At 37.6% G+C, this 18727-nt stretch overlaps 1 protein-coding gene and 2 long non-coding RNA genes across 4 annotated transcripts in view; 1 reads left to right on the top strand and 2 right to left on the bottom strand.

Moving 5' to 3' along the window:
- The window catches only part of GAS2 (growth arrest specific 2), a 99063-nt gene extending 85835 nt beyond the window's left edge, over nt 1-13228 (top strand). Inside the window, exon 7 of the mRNA XM_026069428.1 lies at nt 7071-13228. Within this exon, the coding sequence (XP_025925213.1) occupies nt 7071-7289 (219 nt within the window). The 3' untranslated portion in view covers nt 7290-13228. The remainder of the gene's footprint in view (nt 1-7070) is intronic.
- On the bottom strand, nt 379-7172 carry LOC112967840. 2 transcript variants are annotated; one of them, XR_003254129.1, is made up of 3 exons: nt 7016-7172; nt 4702-5097; nt 379-3622 (listed from the first exon to the last, which is right to left on the bottom strand). It is a non-coding gene; the product is annotated as an uncharacterized LOC112967840 (long non-coding RNA). The 2 variants fall into 2 exon arrangements; XR_003254128.1 differs by having other exon boundaries at nt 4702-5084.
- Nucleotides 12922-17821, bottom strand: LOC112967839. The gene is made up of 3 exons (XR_003254127.1): nt 17770-17821; nt 15261-15383; nt 12922-14454 (listed from the first exon to the last, which is right to left on the bottom strand). It is a non-coding gene; the product is annotated as an uncharacterized LOC112967839 (long non-coding RNA).
- Between the last annotated feature and the right edge of the window lie 906 nt (nt 17822-18727).

The raw sequence follows: 18727 nt of genomic DNA, 5'->3' as shown, positions 1-18727 counted from the left end.
CTTGTTTCAATAAACAGGGCAGATACCTGTTAATGTATTTGATACAGCCCACGATCTAACATTAATATAAAATTCTTTATAATTCGGAAAAGTGTTAATTATAAAAATCAACTCTAATGCAGCTAGAAATATTATGACAAGCAATTAGCATGAGCTCTTGACATCTTTTTTTCAAGCGGAGCTTCATTATAATGCATTTTCCATCTAAGTGAGATTCATTTAGTGTGATTTACTACATATAAATCCCTAAAGATGAGATAGAAATGTTAATCCAGCAAGTTGGCTATTTTCCATATCATTATCATAGTGTCTACAGAGAGGGAAAGTGCAGGCTCCCTTATTGGGGTTTTAGAATTACAACACAAAAACTCCAAGGAGGTCCTTAAAAAATATTTAATACAATCCATATGTAATATATGGAGGGATAGAAGTTGCATCATTTGGAACTTTTAAAACCAGTAGAGATAATGTAAAACAGTTTTGGATAATCCTATGTTATAAGCGGGTTAGACAAAATGTAATGTAATGAGGGATGATAAAGCAAAATGAGGAGTGCATTCTTTCTGTTTTTCAGGTAGGAAAATACTTTTTTTCTTAACATAATAGGAACATATGGTAATTCAGGTTGGAAGAGACCAATATAATGTTGTTTGCCAAAATGCACATTAATATACTATAAGTAGATTTCTTCAGCATGGATGAATAATTAATATCTGGAACTGGCTACAGAATTTGCACCTCTTCAGATTTGCAGAGTTGAGGTTTAAGTTGAATTTTCTAGACGTGCACTTAAGTGAATTTTTAAACATTTAAAATAAGACTTATCTATTGCCAGACTCAGACTTTTCTATAAGAAGACACTAACACACACAAATTCAATGACAAAAGGAGAATGTAAGCCAGGAAAAGTAATATTTTCAGGGAAGCTTTCTAGCATTCCAAGTGGAAGTTGTTTTACTTCCATATACTCTTAGGAATTTCTTCCATGATCCCTTCTGCCTCTCTTCCCTCAAACTGTCATCGTTCTTGAGATATTACTATCACTGCTCTTCCTTGGCGGCTCAGCATAACAAGTATTTGTTTGTCTTCTGTCTTCTGTATCCCTCCAGTTTACACTGGCACTATCATTCTCTTTGGATAATATAACGTTAGCACTTGCTTCCATTCAAGACATATATATGGGGGGAGAGGAAGAGAGAGAGAGAAAAATGTTTTATCTTCCTACTCGTCTGCTGTTATGCCTTATGTGTATTTGTACCTCTGCTTGCTAATTCCTAATAAGTAGTCCTATATCCTATGTATGTAGCAGCAGTAATGTCTCATATAAAATATATGTTACACTGGCTGAAAACTTTTAAAAATAGCAATGTTTCTAAATGCGGTGTTTAAATCTGATGATATTGCAGGTATTGCTATAAATTTTGTGATGAATTCTAGAGATGAACTTGCATAATCTCTGCTAACAAGGTATTGTTAATATCTGTAACTGTGTGGCTTGCAGCAATTAATCAGCAGACTATTACACATTGCTGGCATTTTCAGGTCACTGAATTCTCAGGAAAGTGCAAAAATCCATATAGCAACAATTACCTACATATTTTGAAAACTCACTTCCCCATGTCTTTAGAAAACTTAGTGTAAATGCCTAGTACAGGCCTGGACTGGAAATAAGTACACTGTTGATATGATGACACATTCTTCATAATGGAAATATGCGATTGCTAAACATCATTGTCAAGAACAGCTAACCCGTGGCCAAGTGGGCAGCACTGCAGCTCCTCTTTTTCCTTTGTCCAATATCCTTGCACTTTTCAAGTTATGCTTCCTCAAACTCCATGGCACGAGCAGGAATCCTAACCCAAATCTACCAATAGTCAGTCCCATCAGCAGCCAGCTGCTCTCAGTGTGTGCTGCACAGCTGTGCAGTTTCCCTCAATTTGTCCTGTATCAGACTACAAGTTCAGTGCCCATCCAGCTCTCCTCAGCGTCCTATTCTTGACAAACCACCAGTCATCACCTGTTTAAACAGAGCATAAACATTATCTGTTAACATTAACTTTTGTAYATTTTGGTGGGTGTCAGGGATGTTGAACTAATACTGTTGACAGAAGGTCACAGTTTCTTTTGGACCTTCTGTGAAAGCATACAGCTAGATAGACTTTCTCTGCTCATTGCCAGTCTTTCATAGAGTCTTTCTGAGGGCCCCACCAGGCTATGCCTGGCTCCAGATTAAGTAATAAATGTGAGAATTTTAAGTGGCGAGCTTCAAGGGGACCTAGGTGACTGCAAAGCATTAAAATTGCAGGGGACTTTGAGGGCTGATTGTGATGACTTAGTGCTTTACCATTACCAGTATTCTGCCCTGAGCAGGAATAAAATTTGTGGCACTTGACCACATGCCTAGTTGTGTGATGCAATGAACTTGTTGGTACCTCAAGTCCCCCAAATTATACCTTTTCCTCTTCCATGTAGATATACACACCAAAATCCAAGAAGAGTTCATGTTCTGTCAGCCAGACACACAACCGCAGGTTGCAAGTTCTCTCCTCCTTCTTCAGGTCACACACTAGGACAATGCTGAGGGAGACCACAGGCACTTGTACAGAAGAGATGTCCTACTCCATCAAGATATCCACATAAACTATGTCCTGTGGAATAAGTTCTCACTACTCTACACTCTTGTATTCTAGATACAGACTCAGAGACTCCCTGTGGAAGGCTGGTAGCGCAGGGCTGGGTCCAGGTCCTGGTCTGGGTTTTGTACCCTCTCTCGTGTTCTTTTTACTAAGAATGACTACTGAATAATGCTGAGATTTTGGAAAGATTTTTTTTTTTTTTTTTTTGCATTGAGAAGAGGGTAGATCACCAAAGTACATGATAAAGACGAGCTGGAGCAAAATGATCCTTAAATAGCATCAGCTGCAGTTGCAAAATCGTAAAGTAGAAGTGCCATATCTGAGCGCACCATATGTGTGGTGCTGTGTGACTGCTGTACATACTGCAGGCCTACAGGCCTGCACAGAGGTGCGGATGAGGCATTCCAGCTTGCTATCAGTACGGTTCTGACATAGTAACGCGGATATGTCTTGAACAACACAGGAATTTCCTGAGTATTGACCTGTGCCGTCTCTGGGCTCAGTGTGAAAATACAGTATGCTAGAAGCCCATTTAATGATGTAGTTCTGAACACCTCTCTAAATGGCTCATATTCAGTAAAAAATAGTTGGAAGGTATTCAATTGTTATCTTTCACAATATCATTATTTTTTCACTATTAAGAGTGCAAATTTTTCTTTGCACAGCCCCTGGTGTGGTGCACTGCGTTATTTTGCCAAACACCTTTGGATTTTATACTCAATGTACTCTCAGTATGTAGCCTACATAATTTCTGAAGTTGGCCTAAAATCACACCAACTGACTCCAGACTATGCTTTGCTTTAGGTTGCTGAATTTGGCTTCCAGAGCCCAGCCCAAGTTCCATTAAAGTCAGTAGGATTCTCTCTGTTGGCTTTTGCAGGACTTGGCTGAGATCAAAGTGTGTAATTCCTCCCCCCCGCAAATATTCTTAAAGAAAGTTGTAATATAATCTGAAGAATAATAATATTGAGCCAGGTTTTCAGTTCCTATAAAACAGAACAGATTTTTTCAAGTCAGTAAAACTATGCTCATTTACATGAACTAAGATACGGCCTAATATCTCTTTAATAAGCCATAAAGCTCTCTATGAACTCATTTATGTGAAAACCAGAACCCCTTAAACTATATTACATTTTGATTCTGAAGTCCTGTGTAATGACAGCTCAGTTCATCTAACTTTTGTTAAACATTTTTCATGTTATCTCTTGATATAACCTTAATGCATACCAAAACACTCCATAATTTCTCCCTCTGTGATGCTATTTTCTGGTACTCTGTTTTCTCATATTTTCACTTCACTATGGATTCTACTGTTCTAATTTAAAGACAGATTCTGAAGAAAACAGCTCATGTGACAGCCCTACTTCATACTTAACAGAAATAATGATTTATGTCAGCTATAAACATATGTTGGATTTTATTTTACTTAAAGGGTTTTCTCAGTTTTGATTGGCTGGGTAGCAATGTGAAAATACGTGAATGTCATGAATTTATTTTACACTGATCGCTGACTAATAAACTTTATTTTTGTAGTATCCAACCCTTTTCTTTCACAAAGTTCTCTGGCAATGGAAAAGCTGAATTGGGTGGATTATAAAATCTCAAAAATTTGATCTTCAGCTGAAATATGTTGGGGTGGAAACTGTTTTTTCAGTTAGAAAGTAGAGTATGCCATATTTATTTTATTAATTTTTAATTTCTTTTTTAGAACTCCTTTATACTTCTGTGAATCTGGAGCAATTCTGAAGCTGGCAGAATTATTCTAGATTTGCGCTGGTGTTACTGAAATCAAAATGTGGCTATAGGAGTATAATGGTGCTTTTGTGGCACAGCACAGCATGAACAGTGACCATAATTAGGATGTAGGAGAACCCAGTTTATATAAAAAGCAAGCATTCAATGATTTTTATATTATAAAAATACAACAAAGAGGAGAAAGATGGAAGATGAATATTTAATCTGAGCATCAGGAAATAACATCCCAGCAGGAGGTTTTATTTGTTCGTGCAATAGTCCCTAAGGGAAATTGAACCAAATATACCTTTTACTAACTTTCCATACCTACCTCTTAATCAAAAGTCCAGATACGAACTGCTTCTGGAATGCGAACCCCTCTGTGGCAATATGGAGAAGCTGCAGTTAACTCCTTCCCGCAGCAACATTTCGTGTGTAATGGGCCAAAAGTTGCCCTTAAAGTGCTTTTACTTCAAAAGTTTTCGGGCATTTCTCAAATACCTTTTTAGGTATTTTAAGAGGAGAAAGCTGCTAAATAAAATTCCATAGACTTTGTTATCTCAAGGTTGTGTCACCATTTGAACTGCAGTTTTCCAACTTGATGTAAAAAACATTTGCTTCTTTTGTGATATATTGTCCAGACTAAAGACGATTCAAATCTCATACCACTGAAGTCTGATCATACCATTGTAAGTTCAAAATGAAGTCCTGAAACTAAAGAACAGAGCTTGAGAGGAAAGAGAAAAAGTGTGATTGACAAAGATATCAGTCTGATTTTGCTTTCATACCAATGTAAATCTAGAGAAAAGCCTCACTGCGTATCGTGGAGGAACTAACTTTCCTGCCACACACAGCAACAGCACCTACAGTCATAGTATTTGAGAGACAGTAATTAAACTCAGAGTATTTGACTATGCCCTCAGTTATTTAGGATGGATCAGAAGTAACTTTATTTTTCACTATCTGTAAAACCGAATTAACTTCCCACAGTGTATATAAAAAGCCAAAATGTTGAAACAACAATAATTTTCTTCACATAAAAACCTTTTAAATGAAAAATTTAAAACATGATTTCATCTGCAACTGCTTATTTGAATGGAGAATTTGATTCATTATAAACTTATCCTAATTTGCAAACTTCAAAAAAATTGTACTAATATTAGTTGTATTAATCCCCATGCTTTTTTCACTCCGACTGAATCTGTCACCTCATGTAACAAAAGTCAAACTATATTTTTAAGGTTGAGGTGGGTTTTTTTTGAAAACTAAAATTGTTGCATTTTATTATCTAGGATGTTGTTTGTTTGTTTTGTTTGTTTTATTGTCTATACTTCGTGTACTAATCTGACTTGCTGTGTGTTACAAAAAATCTATGTGCCACATAAGTCTTAGAGCTGTCAACCTTCAGGGGAATTTCAGATGTGTAGAACAGTCCATATATACATCACAGCCATAAATCCAAATGTCATTATCCAGACCATGATAAGTACATTCGGGCATGCTGTCTGAGGATGTCTGTATGGAGGCGGAGCTTTTACAAGGCAAATCTTTAATTTCTTGAGCTATGGCTAAAAGATGTTTGCCATTTCATGAGAGCCATTAATCGAAGCATTTTTCACTACCTGAATTACGACAGGGCTTTCAGAGAAAATGCTATTTTATGATACCCAGCTGGTATTTATTTTACCATTCTGAGTGGAAAACTGGATGAGAGAAATTAGAGTGAAATTGCCAACTGAAATCACAGGTGCAGACATTAGAGAAGTTACATTTTTGCTTCATGAAAAAATTTGTTTGAGTTTAGGCAGAAGTTGGGTGTGGATCTTGAGGATATATATTTTAGAGTTAGGTACCTGATTTGGCAGTTAGATCCTTATGTCATATGTAGTTGTGTCCATGTACCTATGTCCTACATACTGATTTTAGGTTACCTATGTACCTAAATAACCTAAGATTGCTTTATAGGTCAGGCCCCAGTGTTTCTGGAATAAAGACTGCAAGCATAAACAGTGGTGAAACTTCCCACTAATAACAACCTGGAGACTTTTCTTGTATTTTCCTTTACAATTCAACATAAATTCAGGTATCTCCAAACAGTTCCAGATATATTATTTCTTATGTCCCTCATTAGACTACTTTAGTTACAATATATGTCAGCAATGTTAAATTGTTAAAATAAATGGTACTTCATTTTTTTAAATAACTTTTTGATATTTTAGGAGTCAGAGGAGATTTTTCTGGTTGTTTGCCCTTCACTAGTCCTTTTACAGTATATGGATCCCTTTCCTATAATGAGAAGCCAGTTTCAAGACATACAAAATGGTGTCTTTACTAACATAGTTTCAAGAAATTCATCTGAAAAACATCTCTAGATTCCCTAACATGTTTATATGAAGAACAGGAAGAACAGCATCACTCACTGCTATGGGAAAACATATAGCAATGTTTACATAAAATATGAAAATCTTTTGTTTTAAATATTCCCTCATTTTCTTACAGTTTCTATTAGTTTACTTAGTTATTAAGTTGAAGTACAAATAATTCTATTTCATTTTGTTTCCTACTGTTGTAAAGCAGACTGCTAACAGATATCTGTGACTCTTAACTAATGTAAGCACAGTTTTTCTAATAGAAATGTGATTTACCAGTGAATGGTTCACCTTCAAGACTTCATATTTTGTTCGGGATGTGTAATTCCAGATGCTGCACAACAAACATGTGATGGTTCGTGTTGGAGGAGGATGGGAGACTTTTGCAGGTTACTTGCTGAAGCATGACCCATGCCGAATGTTGCAGATCTCTCGAGTGGATGGAAAAACTTCTCCAATCCAGAGCAAATCTCCAACCCTCAGGGACATGAATCCAGACAATTATCTTGTTGTTTCTGCCCATTACAAAACCAAGAAGGAGATAAAGTGAAATAAGCTTCTCATGTGATTGGGACTTTATGTATGTAGGTCCAAATTATTTTCTCAAGTGTAGTAAATTTAGTTTATGCTTTAAAAGGACTTCAGAAAATTTAAGACAGACTGAAAATGGCAACCCATTTTGAAGATCTTTGAGTTGTAGAGCTATTTATTTCTAGCACTGTACCTTTTATAGCCAATTACCCTTGATAGGCTAATTACTACAATCAGATAAGAAACAGACATATATTTTTAGCCAAATTATTACTCTTTAATATGTGAATGTATACTTAGAATTACATAAAGGAGTGGATCATGTTAATGGAAGAAAATACACAGTACAATATATTTGTATGAAAATCTTATGACATTGAGTCCTTGACTGTTAGGCTAGTTGAAAAATATCTATGCAGGTAGAAAATGAGTATTTGTGGAAATTATTTGGTAATGCCTCCTCAGATGAAATCAAAATTGTCTATTTTTATGGGTTGCAAGATTTTCTTAAGCAAGAGAAGAAATATGAAAAGAATTATTATTGCATGCCAAACAATTTCCCAAACTGATCACTTAATAAAAAGATCAAGGAAATAACCCCTTTGTACTCTCTATAGCTAAAGACAATGCTAAGTGCCAGATTTGTACGTAGATCCTTCCTGTTTTTCACTCATTTGCCCAATATAGAAGCCTAGGGAAGTCGAGAGGTTGCCCCTTCCTCTACCAGACAATAGAGGCGGCCGGGTGTCCCGGCAGGCCGAGGCAGCGCAACCCGGGACGGAAGCAGCGAAAGCTGCGCAGCCTTCCTTTCACCCAGGTGGGAGCTTCAGAAGACGCTAGTCCTTCCTGCATCAGAAAACACTACACTCTTCTTGAATCTGAGCTTTTTCTCCCCCCTTTTTCTAATTCAGTTAGTCATGCCAAATGTAAAATATTCATTACCTTGTCAGTAGAGTGATTCACATTCTTGTAAATCATTCACACACCTCTAAAATAGCTAAAGGCATATTGGGGCTAGGTTCATAATTTTGGCTACTTTCCTTTGTCTATATTTGGTAATTTATGTGCCTTGTAATGTCCTAGAAAAAGCATTTTATAGGATTATTTGAATGACTGTATAAATTTGAGCAGAACTCAGTTGTTTCATTAGCAATGAAATAAACAGAAACTTTTTTAAAATATTCATACCTATTGAAAGTCTTATTATTTGTAATCTGTATTCCTGCACTTTGCTGCTACTGACTGGATGCCTGCAGTATAGGACTGCTTACTAACCTGATAGTAAGGTAAACAGTGCAGGCAAGCATTCATTTACTACAGATAGCACAGAAAATACCTGGATTTTGTTGAAAATCAATTTTCCTTTGTAGGGAAAACAGGAAAGAATTGAAAATGTTCTTGAAATAATTTTTAAAAGTACTAGTTGGTTTTTTTTGGGGGGGGGGGAGAGGGTTGTTTATTTATAAGGTTAATTTTAAAACATATCCCTAAGATCAGCTCTTGTAGACTTTAACATTAAAGGCAAAATTTCTATTGACCATAGCAAAACAGGTCCAAGACCTTACTTAATCTTTCATGCTCGATGAAGCCTTGGCCTTATTAAAATCAGCCTGTTTTATTTCACTTAAGTGGAACCATCCTACCTCAGTGCCCATGAATATCTGCTATAATATAATATAATATAAATATAATATAAACAGTACACAGTTGCTTGGTACACAGTACTAAGTAGCAGTATATAATTCCAGAAGTGTTTTTTAGAAAGAAAACTTGTAGACTTTCATTCGTATTTTGAGAAATTTTCTAGAAAGATTAAATATATACTTTAGCAGTAAATCCTTTGAAAGACCATAGAAAGACCCAGTTCTCGTAGAAGCAATGGATGCAGCCCTTGCAGGAGTGGAGAACCAAGCCTAAACACTAGTATAAAAATGCAGCATAGCTGAAAAAAATAATTTTCTTACTATATGCACTGAGAGATCTGTTTTCAAATGAACAGAGAACAAAAAAATATCACTTGTGGAAGTGTCAGATGTTCATTCTGAAAWAATGGTTACTCTTTTAAACATAAACAGAAATGTAAATAGTTGCTACCTTGCTATCAATTAAGATTAAGATTTATCATGTTTCTCCTTTAAAATATTTAAAGATGTTTACATGTTAATAATTCAAGAGCAGTCATTAATAATTATAAGAAGTATTCTTGTTTTTTTTAATATTAAACTTCAACAAATAATCCTGATAAACCCAAAACCAAATCTTAAATTAAACATGAACTGTGTTTTACAGGCTTGAACAGCAGCTTTCAGAACAGTCTTTTTTGCGTGCTTAAGCTGTTAAAATCACATTAAAGTACTTCCTGATTTCTCAGTCTGTTCCAAAATTGGAAACCTGTAAAGGACAATTGAAGGTAATGCCTGCTGCTACCTAGTTAGAGTAAAAAGCTTGCAGGTGGAGCTTATAAGGTTGCTAGAAAGTGACTGTATCTGCTGCACCTGGTATAGGTGTGTATGGCAAAAGAAGAAGATAAAGCAGGAACATCCAAAAAACCCTAACCCTAGAGAAAGGGGCTGGGATATCTTATTCAGAAGGCAAGTGTAGATGATTAGGTAGGTGGTATTCTTTCAGTATGATAGATCCTGTAGAGACATAGAAGTTAAGGGATTTATTGTGAGTTAGTCCTGCTCAGAGGAGTTAGGAGCCTGAGATTCAACTTACAAAGCTTGAAACTATAGCTGAGCAGCCAAATCTTGCTTAAAGAGGTGTGGTCCTTGCCGCTTGTTAGAGTGATGGGGACAGAGCAGAGTTCTTCACATAAAAAGGATTTGGAAAAAATCTTGTGTGAGCAGCTAGGGATAGTAGATGTTATCTGAAGTTTCTAAACCATAACATATGATATTCAGGTATCTGGTGTAGACTTCTAGGAAGTTSAACTGAATGGCAGAAAACCAACAAGGAAGACCTGCAGCCCTCCTCCCTGAGATGAGGGAGACATCTGCTGAGGCTGTGAGACAGGTGATGAAATGATGAAAAGTTGAACTAGCCATGCAAGATGTGAGGAAGAGTGCTTTGAGGTGATTTTTAGCCTACTTCATCACTGTATGACTCAGCTCACTGTGAGTATTGAGGAGGATGGAAGTTGTACAAAATTCAACTGCTACCAGCAACAGAGGAATCTCTCCTTAAGTCCTAGCTACACCACAGAAAAAAGCAGTAGGGAAGCTCTTGCTGGCTGTGAATAAACAACTGTGCTGAAAACTCAAGATGGTTAAAGCTAATTTATGTAAGACCACTTTTAAAAATTCTTATTGTGTAATGATGTCAAATGAGCATCACCATGCTGAAAGCAACTAAGAATCAGTTTGAAAGTCTAATTGTGACATTTGTTACTGCTCATTACAGTAGGTACCTTCTGTCACCTGGCTTTTCACGCATTAGCTGGAGTTCTTCCAAGCAGGATTTACCTATATAACCAATTTTTTTTCTTATTTATTACAATGATAATTACTCCTTTATTTACTCCACCTTTTTTTCCAATGATTTAGAGATGGTATGTAAAATCTATGTAAACTACTTCAAGGGCTATTGGCTGATGACTAAAATATAGAGGTGTCAATAGTGCGTGTGGGAAGGTATAGCAAGTTTCTTATAACTTAAGACCCTGAATTCATTCTGTGCCTTCATTTTGGATGAAGGGGATGAGCTGTTTGCCATACTGTAGTGTTACAGAAGCATCTGTTAGGGAAGCTGGTAAGGGTTTGGTTCTTTATGAGCTTAAGTTTGGTACTGTCTTGTTGGCTGCTACCCCGCAGTGATGCCTAACAGGGAAGTACAGGATTTTTTTTCTTTGCTTTGTCTCTCCTACTTCTTAGCCTGTGGGTATGTTGAAAATCTAAAGTAATGTCAAACAGACGTGTGGGATCATGCAAACATTTGAGGCCAGACAGGTTCTCCCATCCCAGTCCAACTGTTGGCACCGCTTCTTCCTGATGAGCTGTGTCCCAGCTACTTAGTCTGTAACTATGCCAAATCCATGCTGAAGTCATCTGTTTTCCTAAAAGCCCACTGTGCTGCAGTGTTTCTATACTACTGATACTGGGGGACATGTTTTGTGTCCTCCCAAACCTCTGAAAGTTCTGCCCCAAACACTTTCTCCCTGGCATAATCCATCCATTTTAATGCAATGGAGTAGCAGCTGGTTTCATTTTCCAACTACTACTACAACAAAGACTATACTGCCTTAGTCACTGAGAGTCAGCCCTTCCATTTCAGCTGATGAGCATTGTCCTTTGACTTCTATGAGGTTTTTTTCAAGTGTTCTGCAAGAAACTAAAAATGGTTTCAGAAGAAGAGGTCATACTGGTGTAAAGCAAACAAAATGTTAGCCACTTATACTAATTACTCAAATGTGTATTAACAGTCTCCAAAGTGAAGTAAACATTTTGGCTTGGAGGCAATAGGGACAGAATTCCTATTGTTTAATATCTTAGTACAGCACAGATTTGTATGTGGGTGGCAAGGAAAGGAAGGGAGGTGTTTATTTCTACAGATGCAGGGCAACTCTAATCTAGGTAGCTCTAAGTTTTACCATTTAATGGTACTCTTTATGCAACTATCAGTTGTACACTACTGAACTGCAGTATGTTCTGCCTTCATTCTGAACTGAAATTAATTTTACAAAACCTCTGGTAGCAAAAAAAAGCTTGTAAGAACAAGAGGTGTTTTCATTAACCTGTCATTCCCCACATTCAGTTTAGAGCATGGCCACCCAAAATGTTATATTAACATGGTGTAGGAATCTCTTTAAAACCAGCTTTATCAATCGGTGATCTGTAATACACAATCGTTTGTGTTTATCAGCTGTAGGAATAAATTTGACATTCAGGACTAGGACTCTTAAGAAGCACAGACATACCTTTTTTTTTTTGTTGTTGTTGTTTTTTGTTTTTTTTAAGGGAGAAAGAAGCAGTATTTTCTTCTACAGTAATTCTGAATTGCAATAATCACATTCTTAACACAAGGTCCATTCAATCTGAAGAGACTGACCTACATTTCCACCTTCCAGCTGCTAAGCAGAGAGCCACAAGCATACCAACCCTCTTGCAGGACTAAGAGTCAGAAGATTAGTGGTGTGGGCATTGAGATAGGGTGGTAATCTTTTAATTAAGTGTACAGCACCTTTACTGGTGACAGTACCTGGAGTAAAACAAAACTGGCTTCCCTTGGGCTACCTACTGAGGATGGCAGCACAGTATGATTGCTTCCTACTGGAAGCTCCTTTCATTTTGACGGCATCAAACTTCAACGGGTGGCTCAGTAACTTATTTGACTTATATCAATGGTATATCTTCATGGCATTAGTTCAAGCACAGAGAATCCTTCAGTTAGGTCAGTTTGCCAGCTTTCATACAGAAGGAGCTTGGAGTAGAAAACAACTCTGCAGCTAATGATCTCATCCAGGCTGATGGCAAACCAAGTCATTTCCCCCCTTTGGTTTTGTGGGAGAAGGAGGAGGGAGAGTAAAAAAAAAAGTATGCATTAGTTTGAAATATCTCAAGTGACAAACTCCAGAAGCTAAGTGGAACTTGGATGATATTTCTTTGTAGGACACCTGCCGAGACATATGTTGGACTGAAATTCGCATTCCAAAATAATGTTTAGCGCATTTTATTACATTTCAATGCATTTTCATTAGATTTCAAAAAATCACTCAGACCAATTAATACAGTGAAGAGAACAAGTACCAACAATCAAATGAAACAGGAGGTATTTGTCAACTGCCAAGGGCACACTTTTTTAGTTCTAATGCTATTATATATTAATATTGAAAAGTCTCTCTTCTCAACTAAATTATGAATGCCAGGCCAGGAAACTAGTTGTGTCAGGACTGGGCTCCTAATGTAGTGTGAGACACTATTTGGGGAGGTAAAAGAAGAAAAAAAATTTTTTTTTTTTTTTTAAACTAAAAAGGCTTCTATAGTCCAAACTAGGTCAAATATGGGATCAGTGACATACTAAGGTCAAACATAATACCCTCCAGGGAGATAAGAGCTAGTTTCCTAGTGTTGATCATGCTGCAACAAATTTCCTTCATCTATTAAAGCAGTAGCTTGAGGTCACTGGTTTGGAAGTCTGGCTATAACACCATAGTTTAGGTAGCTGTAAATAATCAAAGGCAGTTTCACATTTGGGAAAAGGATTATGGAACATTCCTGGACATAGAAAAAAGTGTCAGAGCTTCTGGCATTTGGCAAATATTACTGCACTGTAACAAACCCACCCAGATAGTACAGAAACTTTAGGAAATCAACCATCCAAGAGATGATGTAATAGGTCTTTTGCTGTTTTTTTTCAAAATCCTCAAGAGTGCAGCACTGCCCTCTTGTGTTACAAAGAGGAACAATTAATAAAGAACGTTCTTAAGTTCGTGTTTAACTTCCAGTATACACTACAAATACTTACAGGCTCAAAAGCAATTCACATCTGAAAATGAGGAGAACAATAGTTAGACTCAATAAAACAGTTTTCTCAGAATAAGTATACAGGGTTTATAAAGGATGCTATTTTTACTAAATAGTGTCACAAAATGCTTCCATTTCTAATGGCCATCACTAATCTCCTTTCTTTTAAAAAAGGCACTAAATCCATAAGCAGTTCAAAAATCATTAGGGAACTGAAGAGAAATGCTGTCATCCATACATTTGAACATACAGTTAAGAACAACTTTTTATATGAGGACATAGAGAAAAGTTTTAACTGCACAGCTTGAAATGAATGTCAAAAACAAGCGGTCACCTGAACCATGCCTAAGCTGGTTATAGATAGACAGACAGACATACATCAATTGACAAGACAGCATACACTGACTGACTACAAGTAAGGAGGTTGCTTATGTGTGAGAACGTTTATCTCACTCCCTTGCCAGGGAAGCAATAAAACATGCACATAAAACGAAAAACAAAAATTGGCCAAAACTCCATGTTCAGAGGCTTGAGTCCTTAACTTTCTTAGTATACGTTTCCACCATCTGCCCTCCTACAATGGCAAAGTACTGCTGAGTCTTCATATGCAAACAGCAAAAGCCACGTGAATAAGTGCCACTCAGCTGCGGAAACTGGCAAGTTATTGGCAGTAAACATCAATCCTCTTCTCTTTAGAAGTCATACTCTTTACCCAACCTGCCACTGAAGGGGGAAAAAACAAAACCAAAAACCACATGGTTATATAAAGGCAGAAAAAAAAAACCCAAACACACCAAATGGTTGTATAAAGATGACAAACTCCCTGGTCTATCACAGTTAGCTATCACATTCAGCAACTAATGGATGTACAGCCCACTAGCCATAGCTTATAGCAGCTCACTCCCCAGAGTCAAATATAGCAGTGAGGGGAAATGATGAAGCCTGTATCTCAACAGGATGCGTGCATTGTCCTGAGGAGATTCTGCTTCTCAATTAAATCTCCACCTGGCCTTCTGAGACAAAGTTTACTTTAGGAAAGGAATAGCAGTAATAGTAGCAAGGTTCATCAGTACGTATATCAACACTGCAGGGCTTTTGCGAGGAGATACATATACATGAAATGCAAAGCTATCAACCTTCTTAGTTCAAACATTGTCTCTCCTCACTCAAAGTTTATAGAAAATCTCAACCAGGACTAAAAAGGGGCACTGAGTACAAGTCAACTCAATGAGGAGGTTCCCCAGTGCTGCCAGTATGATAAAACTGAAGAGATCTGGATGCATTGTAGATGCAGGAATTGGGAGAAAGAGAAAAACTGGAAGCCCTCTGCCATCCTTGCTGTCCCTATGTCCCAGAAATGAAATCTCATTGAGAACACTGTGATGAGAAAACATGCTTCCATTTCCTTTGCTTTTGGTTCTTTCTTGGGTTATTCAGTTTTGCAGACATATAAACATTATATTCACTACAAAAATGCCACTTTATTAAGAAAGTTGCATCATATTAACTTGTTTCTCTTTTAAACTTACTCTCAGTCCTCCTCCTCCTCCTCCTCCTCCAGAACCTGAAGCTGCAATTCTTTTTTCTATTTCTTCTTGCTTCTTTTTCTTTTGCTCTACAGAATAAGCGTTCTTAATACCACGAGAGGAAGCCTGGGAGAAAATACATTTGAGGAAGACCAGTTAATTATTTTTTGGACAGAAACCAAACTGCAAGTCTTGGCAACACCATTTTGTGAATTTTCGTTTTCAAGAAAAATTTGAAACAGTAACTAAAGCTACTGTTATGTAAAACTGGGGCTTTCAGGATATTTTTTTCATATTATAAACTTTTGGTTCTGTAGCTATGTGAAGGTGTTTTTATTTTATCTTATTATTATATCCAGGTGAACATACTTGAATGCAATCAAGTGCACCTGGTTCATATCCAAGATGTAGAGTCAGAGCTTCCCATCTCAAAAGCCCCAGAAATTTTTGTATTGTCTTTTTTCCAGTGTCAGAGGCTCCCCATTCTTGCCCTTACAACAGTATTAACCGCGAAGAGATGATTCAGGCAGTCAGGACTTCCAAGAACCTAAGCTGTTTCATCATCTGATCACTTCTCCATCCTCCTCTCATCAAATGGCTGCCTGGAGGTAGGATACATCTGATGGAAACTGTAGTGAGATTTTCTATTCTAACATTAAATAAGTGGATGGGAGAAGGTCACAAGCTCTGCAGAATTACTAGAGAAATCAATGGGAATTTTACATGCATGAGAAAAACACGGTCCCATTATTAATGCTAACCTAGGCTGTGAGAAACCCAAGTTTAAATCCTGATCTGTGACAAATATCCTAAGTGAAAATCTACCCTTCAAACTCCATATGGATGTGTGGATAGCAGTACTCTGTCTTGCAGAAGTGCTCAGATGAGCAACCTATTAACTGAGTGCTTCATAGACCTCATGGTGACAATCTAACAAGCAGCTAGACTAGAAGACAGGAATATTAGAACTACAGATTAACTGTTAACTTAGAAAGAACATGTTTTTAAAATTGATTCTTAGTTAAGTTTACGGCTATGACACTACAGCATGAGCTATGCAGAAGTTGTTAAAACCTACCAAGGGAAAACAGAGAAATGTCATCACCTCGAATCCAAGGCACTGATGACAAGAACAATTCACCTTAGGCTAATAAGGTAAAACTTATCAATGGACAGTAATTTACTTAGACCCCATAATTTCTAGCTTTTAGGCATCTGATCTCTGAGTGAGCAAGGTACCCAGACTCTCTCTACAGCACACCAAAAAATAAGAATACCTCATATTACTTTATGCTGAACAGAGAGCAGTTAAGATGCATGCACAGGAAAATACTAAGCAGAGAAAGACATCTGGTATACTACCTTGCCCCTCACAATGAGGAAAATGAATGAGGCTGCTGGCAAGCTTTCTCCATTACTCAACATTCAGAGGCCAAAACTCTCTCAAAGATAGTCCTGAAAAGTTTTGGTAGATGCTTATCTCTTTGTCTTTAAAGAAAAAGTAAGAGAGAGAGTAATACTTATCTCTTTAGTAGCTTAATGGCTATCACAGAACTTCAAAACCATCCCGAAGTTGCTTTACATCTCCTTCCTCCCAGGAAAGTGTTTTAGCAACTTAAGAGCTAGATGAGCACACTCCACTTTTACACACTTCTCAAAAGTGTATTTCAAATAGTTATTCTTAAAAAAACCTTTGAGATTTAAAGAAGTTACATATGGAATGTTTTTAATAGGTAACCTGACACAAAACTAAGTTTCTACAGGACTCTGAGGTGTCATTCAGCTGTTGCTACAGTCATTCACCAAATTCCATTAGAACCAGACCAACGTGGTCCTCATCAATAATGATGAATTTTTAATTCAACATATAAAATCACTAACACTCATACAAATAACACATTCCTCTCTCTTTACAGTTCAGCTGTATTTCTTTAAGATTTACTTTCTGCTGCTTGTCTATTTTGTATGTTATAAACTTTTTTAAGAGAAGGCTGGAAAGGAAGAAATAGGCTAAGGCACTTGTTTCAAATGGGATGGATTTCCCTCTTCCAACTGTCATTTCTTTTGTCCTAGAACATTTGCATTCTACCTCTTCTAACTTTAAGGATATTGAAGTAGTTAAAGCTTAGAAAAAAATTACCACCAAAACAATTGTTTGAGAAATATTTAAAAGCAGAGTTGTAGATCTCTTGTTTTCAGGTCTTATCATGGGCAGAAAAGAATGGTGAACTTACTCTTCAATTCTTAGATTCTTTTCTAACTATTATAAAACTTTTTCCATCAAAAGAAGCTCAACTGTCTTGCCATGGTATTCAAATTACTAGCTTTGAAAATCTACAGTAAATAAATATATAAATACAGGTAAAATATGAATACTATGAAAATATTTAATGATCTCTTGCCCACAATCCATGCATACTATCAACCTGTGTTCCTGCAGAAGTCCTAGCTATTTTCCACATAAACCAGTTGTTACCTAAACATATTCTGAGTAAATGGCATTAAGCATTACCTCCATCTGTCTCTTTTCAGCAGCTTCTGCTAGCTGTCTTCTTTTTATTTCCTAAATAAAAAGTGAAAGACTGTGAAATTCTTCAATAAATAGTTTGTACATTTTTTAAGAAGTCTGAATTTTTAAATGACTCAAATCTGTTCTTAAATACTCAGAACTGCAATGTGAACTGTCACGAAATGCCATCCTTAAGTCAATTAGCATCATCTTTCCCTCCATTACAAGCCTGTAAGAACAAAATGTTTTTAGTGACTAATATGCTGGAAGAGCAGCTGCTGACATATCTGCAGTCATGCCCCACCAGCAATCTGTATCGTGCTGCCTGTACGACGCCTTCACTCCAGAAAAATCAAGCTGGAAAGAGAAGGGGCACGAAACTTTCTTTTGGTATTTGAAAAACGGAAAGGTAGATCTGTCAGAGTGAAGTTGTTTTCTTCTTCCACCCCATAAAAGTCTCGGGTGAGGGGTTCAAACACACGGAAATGGGCAACTATTCCTGCTTTGTTTATGCAGCAACCACAACCAGGCTCGTGCCTGCACATGGGAGATTTCGCTATACCAAGTTAATTAAGCAAGCATCACCGCCTATGAGATAGAAAAGTGTGTTTTTTTTCCCCGTTTGCAGGTAAAATCAGCACCGCCTCGCCCTCGGTTATGGCACGAGCCCTATTTACGCTGCACGCCTGCGCCCCGCGCTGCGAGCGAACCGCAGGGCAGGAGCGAGGGCAGTGGCCGCCCCGAGGCGACGGGCGAGGATCGTGCGGCGCCAAGCGCGAGGCACTGAGGGCGCAGGCCTGAGGACGGCGGCCCGCCCGCGGAGGCCGGGAGCGCAGGGGGGCTCCGCAGGCGTTCCCCCTGCGCTGACGGCCCCTCGGGAGCTCTTTCTGGGACGCAGAAACGGGCCCTGCGCCACGCAACCGCCAGCGGAGGGTCGCGGCCGAGGCAGGGCGCCCGCGAC

The sequence above is a fragment of the Apteryx rowi genome, unplaced genomic scaffold (assembly GCF_003343035.1).
Source record: "Apteryx rowi isolate R43461 unplaced genomic scaffold, aptRow1 scaffold_296, whole genome shotgun sequence".
NCBI classification, from domain to species: Eukaryota; Metazoa; Chordata; class Aves; order Apterygiformes; family Apterygidae; genus Apteryx; species Apteryx rowi.
This window is presented reverse-complemented; position numbering and strand designations above follow the sequence as displayed.